Genomic DNA, 10,062 nt, shown 5'->3' with positions numbered 1-10,062 from the left:
ACAGTGTCACACACTCACCCAGTCACTCACACACTCACACCGGTGGACAGTGTCACACACTCAACCAGTCACTCACACACTCACCCAGTCACTCATATACTCACTCAGTTACTCAGTTACATACTCACTCTGTCACTCACACAATGACCCAGTCACTTACATACACTAACCCAGTCACTCACACACACCTGTGGACAGTTTCACACACTCACCCAGTCACTCACACACTCACCCAGTCACTCATATACTCACTCAGTCACTCACACCTGTGGACAGTTTCACACACTCACCCGGTCACTCACATACTCACTCAGTCACTCACACACTCACCCAGTCACTCACACACTCACCTGTGGGCAGTGTCACACACTCACCCAGTCATTCACACACTCACCCAGTCACTCACACACTCACTCAGTCACTGATTTAATCCCTGTTTATTTATAAGGAGTTTATTATTAAGGCGATAGGGAGAAAGTGAACACACCAGGTTACTGAAACACACCCATAGAATAAATGAGCATTAAAACAGAACAGTATGAAATTAATTTATTATACAGGGTTATGGGTACAACTAGTGTACTTTAGGAGTGTGTGATACAGTCAGAGATCCCATAAACCAGAAAGAATAATAAGTGTCATAATCAATCTATAGTTATTATTATTATTATTATTATTGAGAGTGTACTGGATCCTCAGTAACTCCACATTTTCTGAACTGATGTTAACTGTTGTGGTGTTGTACTGCCTTTAAGTCCTGTGGTAAACTGTGTAATTATGAGATGAGTGCACAAGGGTGATATGTTTATTGGAAGGAAACTCATATTTTAATGAGCTCAGTTGGTGACGTGTCAATAACAAAACAGCATGGCGCTAATCGTAGTAAATGTTCGCTCTACTGAGGCTCTGATGCAGGTGTTTTGACAGCTCCAAAGCTAATGTTAGCATCTCTGTGTCCCTTCAGCATTTCAATGTACCACTGCCTCTGAAGTGTGTCTCAACAAAACCCTGCCTTCTGAGGCACCACCGACTCTTGAGGCACCACGGACAGCAAGACATTAAAGCTGCTGAATCTGAAGTGGGTGGGGTTAACAGACAGGCAGCAGTCAGTCATCAATGTCAATTAATCGTAGCCAATCAGCTAACAGCTTACAGCATCAACATCATCGTTTCCCCAAATAGCATCCTCCTGAATGCTTGTTGAGTCATAAATACGACCTCTGAACTCATACGCAGTAATACTGAGGTGGACTTGAAGGCAGCAATAGTTAATAATTAAACTTATGACGCTGGACTAGTCTCAACTGAATCAATCACTGCGATTAAGAAAGATAAATACAGAAGAAAAATTGGATAGTTTTAAAAACAAAGTCACATTGGGTTTTTTCTGGTTGTGCTTATTTTTCTTCTCCATGTGTTAGCATTCTGCGGTTGCTAACACCAGTGCATTGATCATGCAGATGAAGAGGCCTAGGAGGGAAGTAGTAAATGAATTAATAAACTATCCCTGAATAAAACACTGTAACAGAAGCAAGTGTAGTATACAATTTAAATTATAGCCTGTGACTATGATGATGGTCCAATTTAATCAAATCAATTTGTGTTAAAATGTATTTCACTGATCGTTCAGTCACTACTCTCCACTCTCTCAGCTCCACTGGGTAAACAGCAGCGACACTTACACACTGTAGTCCATCTGTTGCTCTGCATACTTGTTTATCCACGTTTCACTCTGTTCTCCAGCGCTCAGGACCCCCACAGAGCAGGTGTGATGTGGTGGGGGATCATTCTCAGCGCTGCAGTAAGTGTGTGATGTGCTGGTGCGAGTGGAATGATCCACCACCACATCACACCTGCTCTGTGGGGGTCCTGGATGCTGAAGAACAGTGGGAAATGGGCTAACAAAACACAGCTTTCGAATATCTGAGGCTACCTACCTTTAGACTGGGTCAACATTTCTGGGGTAGAACCTTCAATATAAAAAATAACACAGTTTATTTGAAGCCTGATTGTTATTCATATGAAATCAGAAATAAATACCACTGAGCTTTATTTACCAAAGATCTGAGAGAACAGCTGGAAGCACTTCTTGTCTTTAAATATCATCATATGACATCTGCTGTATTCTGGAGCAAATTAAAAGTGATATTATTAAAATGACTTTTAAAAAATGTTAAGGCCAAAAGCAGTAAAAGTCCAGTTCAGTTTAGACCACATTGTTTACCTTGCAGGTCATGGGTCTGAAAATATTTCGTGTTGTTGTCTGTTAAGAGAAGAACAGAGATTCTTTCAAATGAAAGGAACTGTATCTTTTTTTTTTCACCATCAAAAGTAAACATTATTGACTCTAACTGCTCTGTACAATCCCCAATCCCAGAAAAGTAGGCCATTATGTAATTCACTGTAAAATCCAGAACATTTGCTGTGTTAATTCTCCTGAAGTTTTAATTAACAACAAAAGCTTGACTGTATTTTATAAACAAACTTAAAACTTAGATTTAGAGTCTGACATCTGCAACTTGCCCCAAAAAGCTGCAGCAGCTGGGTTTTCATCCAAAACAAATGTTCTGCGAAATATTGGCAGAAAAAATAACAAAATGCTTCCATCCATTGCACTTTTGCAAATGAACTTCAGACAACGTACGCTCCGTGTTCATGGACAGCATTGACACAAAGGAGAGGGAGGGATCTGAGCAGGTTGTTTATATCAAAAACACACTTTATATAAAAAGCTTGATTTAATATTGATTTGTGGGGTGTCTGTGTGGTTTCTGTGTGTTGAGCGTGTTCTTAATGTTTTAGGGAAAGTAAAACGCTGTGTGGTCTCTGACTTTTTCTCAGTGCTGTATGTGTCTACAAAATTCCACGCATGCTCTAAAATAAGAAGCTCAGGCACCTGTGTGAGAACAGAGCGGCTCTGGGTGGCGCTGTGTCGCATGCACAATGTGTATAAACCTGCTGAAACTCATCATTTATTTGAAAAAACCCTTTTCCATCAGCCTTTTGCACTTTAGAAATATTCATGCTTTTGCCCTGCGTCCGAGTGTAGTTTTTGTTCACATTTTGGCCTTTTTCCATTCAGGTTTTTACATGAACATTTACATAATTTGCAAAAAGTCAGCTGGAAAACCCTTTTATATTAATCACAGCAGCCTGATCATTTCTCCTGCAGAGCCATTTGAGGGCTGGAAGGTCATGCGAATTCATCTGTAGTGTTCAGATAGACAACAGAGCACAGATCCCTGCCTTTATTATGGGCTTTGAGATCCTAAAGGAACCAGTTGGTGTTCCATAGCATGGGTCATCAACATGGGGCAGCCATGTTTAAAAGAGGATTTTATACAGAAGCTCTCTGAGCTCTATACCACATTAAAGGACATAAAAATATCTATATAAGTCTACAATAGATGTAAATACTCACCAAGCAGAGTGGAGTAGTCCTCATCCAAATCATAAAAACAGCTGAACCCCACCTTCAGAGTGTTCTTCAGCCAACACAATAACAGACCTGCGCCGACAGTTTCAGATTAAAGAGACGTTTTAGGATAAGTCCCAGGTAACGTAACCAAAACACCCACCTCTGGCTAATCTGGAACTGTGCCTTTAAGATGTTAGATCACATTGGTTTGTGACCTTTTAAAACGTAATCTAAATCTATCAGCATATTTCACTCCTTAAAAGCATTTACATGAAAGCCATGTGTGTTAAAGAAAAAAAGACTGAAATAGTGGAGTTGAACCTGGTTTTGAAAACCCCACGATCCACGACAATATTTTGACGGACGGTTCTGATTTTCTCAGGATGTCATTCATAATACATTCTGAAAATACACACAGAAGATTAACACACTTCAAACAGTGACACCACACACTACAGAGCATCAGTGACTCAGTGAGGGGATGTGGTGCAGTGCGGGAGATAGAGGCGACTCCTTGAGGTTCCTGAGTAGATGTGGGAGTGTTTAGTGAAGGAAGAGACAGGTGTAGTGTGTGACGTAGTGAGTTTACCCATGAGTTCCATCACATCCTCGTCATCATCATAATCACTGAAGCAGTTGTACATTGACAGAAGTACTTTCCCCATTACCCACTCTGTCATACAAAGGACATAGTGTTTATTGTTCATTTACTTTATTAGACAGACTGCTATAGGAAGACTGACAGATAAAGACTGTGTAGTAGTGTGTTGGACTGCGGTACTGACCATTGTGATGCCTGTATGTCTCAGGGAAGCTGGGTGGAATACTATCCATTCCTGTGGACAACGAACACACAGTGTAAACAGTTCAGACCTTCACCCGGGAAAAGATTTCCCACAATGCCACCAGAATCCCCTGAGTGACAAACCCAATGATAGAGGGTGTTGCATCCAAAGAAACATTTGTTTCAGAACTGTGGACAGTGGAGGTAAATGGAAGCAGACGTCCTCCTCTAAAAGCCCCTCACAGAAAGTGAGGACAGTAGACGGTGGGGGACACAGGGCTGGTGTTGGACTGTAGTTGGGAGAAGGGGGTGGTGTTTAAACCCAGTCCTGTTGGAGAGGGATGCTGTGAGGGACACTGTCCTCTATTATCATCAACATCATCATCATCATCATCATCACTCCACAGAGACAGAGGACGAGAGGGAATAAAATGCTGTGTGTGTGTTGGTGACGTCTGGTTTCATTCACAAACACTGGAGAGAAATCCACAGTGTTCATGGTCCACACTGTGTTCTCTTGTTTCTCCTCTGTCTCTCTCTCAAATGTAAATATAAAATCACCTATCGTCTTAAAGCCCTCCAAGAACCATTCCACACATTGAAGTAAGTCTTCTTCGCAGTTTTCAGCAACACAACCTGTGACATATAATGTAGATTAACATACACATATCAGCAACCAGATTGAAACCACAGCTAGATGAAGTGAGTTACACTAATAATCTGGTTACAGCGCCCCCTGTTGATGCAGAGAGTGAAAGATTCTTGTAGCTGATGCTAGAAACAGAAGAAATCTGAAGTGCTACACTCCAAACATAAATAAACAGCCATAGTGATGGATAAGGGTACATAGATTTTCAGTAAATTTAAATCTCCCCACCAGTTTTACTGCAGACCTCTGATAATCTCTAGTCTTTATCCTCTGTAGTTAATCATCACTGTCCAAAGAAATACCTTTATATCCATTTTTATCAATTGTAGTTTACTACATCTTTTGAACATAGCAGCTTTCTTCACGTACAGTGATAAACATTCAGAAAGTGTTGTACATCTGGGTTAATCAGGGATAGAGGGCAGTGTAAACAGACTAGGGTGTTTCAGGGAGAGATGACAGTGGGGTGAGGTCTCTGTGGAAGTGAATACCTGTGATTCACTTGACAAACTGGAATAAACCGGTGCTGAGAAACTTGTACTGAGGCCAGGCAGCAGACAGAGAGTTCACCTAGGTACAAATTTATTGAGGCTGTGTCTGTTGCCTGAATTAAACTTGAATAAAAACAGATATTGTCCTAACAACTTCATTAAAATACAATTATCACTTTGTTAATGGATATAAAGTTTGTTCTACTTAATATATGATCATTTAACTCTAAAGCTATTATTAATTTGGTTTGTCAAAGCCAAATTACTGTTCTTCTTCTTCCTTCTTCTTATAATTATTTTGCAAAATGTAAAATGCTACTCCTCTAGGGTTTTCATGCTGCGAAACTTAACACGGACATAGATCCTATGCCAACTTGAGTTCCTTTTGCATTTTGGAGTGATCTGACTTACGGATTTCGGAATACGAGCTTTCAAAATAAGAATTTTTACCATAGGAATGCATTGTCCGAAATTTCAACCTGCACTATATTGGTCAATTTTGAAGCTACGGCCATAAGATTTAATACAGTCAGACCTAAGCACACCAAGACCCATCAAGATGAAATGTCTCACACTCCTGTTTAATCCCTCCTTCAACATCCCTCTATTCACATCTTTTTTCACTTTTTAGCTGAACATTTCCCCATAACCCAATTCCTTATACTTTCACCTAGAGACTTCATTTAAATTTGAAATTTCCCTTTCCAGCACCTGTAAATTTGAGATCATTTGAAAATACAGGTTTTGAGTTATGAATTTTTGTTTGGCACCAGGGAAGGTTTCGGCTCCCATAGAGTTCAATGTGTTTTCAGAGTGGCTCAGCATGCAGTTTCAAAATTTTGTTGTGTGATTAACTCTTCATGACGCAATCAATTCTTGCTCAAACTACCATTTGTACACCAAATTGATCCTCAGAATGTCCTTGTTGTAACGGTATATTCAGTTAAGCCATTTGGGAAATCTTTTCAGAGCTATAAGCATTTGTTTGGAGGGTATGTACACTCTTATATGAATGCATTAAAATTAATATCTCTGACTCTATTTCACTATTCCATTTTCAGCCAAACATTACCTCATAACTTCCTTATACTTTTAGCTAGAGACTTAAATTTTAAATGGTAGAGAAATTTCCCCTTTCTAGTATCTGTGAATTGCCTAAGAACATTTGAAAATACGTTTTTTGAGTTATGAATTTTTGTTCAGCACTTGGGAGGGTTTCAGCTCCATAGAGTTCAATGTATTTCAGAGCGGCTCAGCAAGTAGTTTTTCAGTAATTTGTTCTGTGATTAACTCATCATAACACAATCAATTATTGCTCAAAATAAATGTTTTTACGCCAGATTGATCCCCAGGGTGTCCTTGTCGCTGCGGTATGTTTGGTTAAAAATGAACAAGAAAATATTTTGAGCTATAAGCATTTGTTTGGAGGGTGGAACCCCATAGAAATTCATTGAATTGTGAATCCTTCTCAGTCCTTCAGCTGTGTGTAAGAGAGAGAGAAAGGGTGGGGGAGGGGTGTGAGGGACACAGAAATATACAGACATTCTCTAAGGTTTTAAAGATCATCTTTAATCAAAATAACGTTGTTGTTTTCAAGGTGGGAGCCTTTAAAAATTATGGGTTTCTTAAGGTGGAATGTTTTTAAAGGTGGCAATCAAAATCTATTGGCGGTCGTTTTAAGGGTTACTTGACATTGTTATTTTTTTTAAGTGGAATATTTAGTAAGGTGTCAGTCAAAGTATATTGGCAGTCTCTTTAAGCTGGTGGTATTTTAAATGTAGTATTGGATAGATTGATCTATTAATATAAAGTCATAGCTATTAAGCAGCATATAAGCTAATGTTGCAATGATGCTAGCATGACAAGCCAAATTCACAAAAGTTCTTGAACTTTCACCCTTTAGTTATTAGTAAAATTATAAGTGATCAGAATTTGGATGTTCTGTCTCACCAAAATTTGGATTAGACCTGATGAATATTTCACTATAACTGAAGCCACCCCTGCAAGCTATAATTACATACCCAGGTTTTCAGTGAAAGGAAGGTGTGTAGATTAACTTATTTTTTTTAGATCTTTGGAAATACATTTTCTGGCACCATTGGGTTATAAAATAATGGTTACACAAATATTTGACTTGACTTGCTGAAATGTTTAATGCTGCTTTGAAAGAACACAGAGTCAGAACACACAGGTTGTAACAGCTTGCTCCTCCTGCTTTCAACATCAACTTCAAGAACAGATCACTTACTTATTTACTTCTTGATGATGTTCCACTCTAACCAGTAATAAACTAGTCTTACTTACAAAAAAAGTAAAACTCAAGCACCTTTCAGCTGGTCTGTGAGAGCACTCCCATGGCGCTGCCGGCAGATTTTAATCATCTCAGAGCAGTGTCCCCTCAGACAGTCTTAAAAAGAGACACAAGCTGAAATCACTGCATAGAAACCACTGCAAATGGAAGGAAGCTCCCCAGGGCTTGGCTTTGTTTACTCTGGGTGCATTAGGATGGCCTTACAAAAGGAGCCCCTCAGTGTGCCAGGGAAGACTGCCCCCTTGTGGCACACTGCAGATATGGTCAGTAGTGTAGTGAAGTGGGAATGCTGTCCCCCCACTTGTTTTTCAGGGAGGGAACACAATCCCCCAGTACTATACATACATTTACCTAATGCATCGAGCTGCTAATAGCCATGAGCAGCTATTCCAATCACTGTGCTATTTTCACCTGTTATGTGCTGTTATGCATTTTAAATGCATAATTATTTAATTAACATCAGATTGACTTGTCTTTTTATTTTTATTTGTTTTATAAGGTTTACATATGTATTATTTTTACATAAATGTATAAACATGATTAATACATTAATATTCATTCATTCATTGTCTGTAAATCTTAAGCAGTTCAGGGCGGTGGTGGGTCCAGAGCCTACCCAGAATCACTGGGCATAATGCAGGAATACACCTTGGAGGGGGCACCAGTACGTCACAGTGTGACACACACTCACACATTCACTTACACACTCACACCTACGGACACTTTTGATTCTCCAATCCACCAACCAACGTGTTTTTGGAGCATGGGAGGAAACTGGAGCACCCGGAGGAAACCCATGCAGACAAAGGGAGAACACACCACACTCCTCACAGACAGTCACCCAGAGTGGGACTTGAACCCACAACCTCCAGGAGTTGTGTAACTGTATCACTACCTGCTGCACTGTGCCACCCTGTGAGTAACTGTTAGTATAGTAATTATTTTATAATAATTTCACATAAACATGCAAATTTCTTGTAAAAATTCAAGCAAGATTTTTCATAATGTCCTAGTCCCAGGCAATCTGTACCTCTGCAGAGGGATGTGCCGGTATGGGCTCACACATATCCACTTGGTCATGGAAGTGGACACCCTAGGCCTCACTGATTTTTATGCGGTTGAATGCTATCAGATCCTCACAGCAGTGTTCAAAATATTTTGCTGAAGAGTGCATTTGGCATTGTAGGTAATTGTAAATATTAGGAATCCATTGCTCCATGGATTCCATTAGATTTTGAAATACTGCACACTGCAGTATAAACAGCACCTATACAAGGTCTTGGCAGATTATTATTTTGACACTTAATAATAATAATGATCTAGATTCCAGGTAAATTGTTGCCGTGTTGTATAGATGAAAAACTGCCTATAATGACATTTAATTTGTTAGTCTGCATATAGAGTTTCAAGATCTCACCTGGAATTTCTGTAAAGGGCTGCGGGACATGAACAGTGCCACCTGGAATAGAAATCACTGCGAGACAGAAAGGTCTACGTTAGCAAATGCAACTGCTTTGTGTAGGTAAAGAGGAGGGAAATGTGTAGAGCTCAAAGTCACAGTGCGGCTATAGCTTTATACCAGTGCCCTGAGAATACCCCTCATCCAATCAGATCACTCACTCTGAAACTGTCGTATAAACAGAAATGAGGTATTCATGAGGTTTATTGGTCAGCCCCACAAGCACGTGTTTGTTCTTTAATTTCTCTTTCATTTCTATGTTTTCTTTGATGACTCACCGGGCAAATTTCACTTCCACTTTACTGTAATTTACACAGATCAGACTCTATTCAAATAAACTAAAACTAATGAAGGATTTCTTACCAAACACCAACAGCAGGGCGGCAGGGTGTGAGACACACATTCTGATGCAGCAGATTACAATCTCCGTGAGTCCACTGCAAACACAACAGCATCTCTGCAGAAACTGCAACTTAAACAGATCTCTTAATGAGAGAAAACAGCTCACACCTAGTGAACATCTCTAATATTCCTCATTCAGAGATGGCTGCTGGAGTATTACACAATTACCCTTCAGTTTCTGGACAGTTTTTACTTTTTAAAAGTGATTTTACCCAGAGAAAAAAAATATTTTGCTTATTATAATCATTGTTAAATGTTAAATGATCTGCTGATTGAATACAATAAGTCTCTGGATTAAATCACTTCAGCAATTGAAAAATCTGAGATATTCATTACTTTTAAGAGAGAGAGAGACAGAGAACAAGAGAAAGAAAAAAGGGAAGAAAGAGAGAGAGAGAGAGAGAGAGAGAGAGAGAGAGAGAGAGAGAGAGAGACCTACCTACCTCTATCCAGTAAATAAATGTTCAGCTATAACTGTCCCACACCTTAAAAGCATTAAAGGTAGGTGTGGCTTTTGGTGACAGCTAAACTGGTGGGCGTGTCTATTT

At 39.5% G+C, this 10,062-nt stretch overlaps 1 protein-coding gene across 1 annotated transcript; it reads right to left on the bottom strand.

Moving 5' to 3' along the window:
• Positions 1–1,380: 1,380 nt before the first annotated feature.
• On the bottom strand, positions 1,381–9,505 carry LOC136665566 (uncharacterized). Its single transcript, XM_066643204.1, has 12 exons — positions 9,476–9,505; positions 9,071–9,127; positions 7,669–7,749; positions 4,764–4,838; positions 4,204–4,254; positions 4,008–4,091; positions 3,740–3,820; positions 3,422–3,508; positions 2,225–2,263; positions 2,058–2,126; positions 1,938–1,970; positions 1,381–1,470 (listed from the first exon to the last, which is right to left on the bottom strand). Exons 3-12 carry the CDS (start codon positions 7,721–7,723, stop codon positions 1,418–1,420), a joined length of 627 nt encoding a protein of 208 aa, XP_066499301.1. The 5' UTR covers positions 7,724–7,749; positions 9,071–9,127; positions 9,476–9,505; the 3' UTR covers positions 1,381–1,417.
• Positions 9,506–10,062: the final 557 nt, after the last annotated feature.

This window comes from Hoplias malabaricus, chromosome 14, assembly GCF_029633855.1.
Source record: "Hoplias malabaricus isolate fHopMal1 chromosome 14, fHopMal1.hap1, whole genome shotgun sequence".
Classification (NCBI taxonomy): Eukaryota; Metazoa; Chordata; class Actinopteri; order Characiformes; family Erythrinidae; genus Hoplias; species Hoplias malabaricus.
This window is presented reverse-complemented; position numbering and strand designations above follow the sequence as displayed.

Bases quoted from the DNA above. Each gene is read 5' to 3' on its own strand.
- LOC136665566 (XM_066643204.1), bottom strand. From the start codon at position 7,723: ATGATTAAAATCTGCCGGCAGCGCCATGGGAGTGCTCTCACAGACCAG. The intron at 4,839-7,668 runs GTGCTTGAGTTT...TATATGTCACAG, and splicing joins TCTCACAGACCAGCTGAAAG to GTTGTGTTGCTGAAAACTGC. The intron at 2,264-3,421 runs GTGAGTATTTAC...TTCTCTTAACAG, and splicing joins GGACTACTCCACTCTGCTTG to ACAACAACACGAAATATTTT.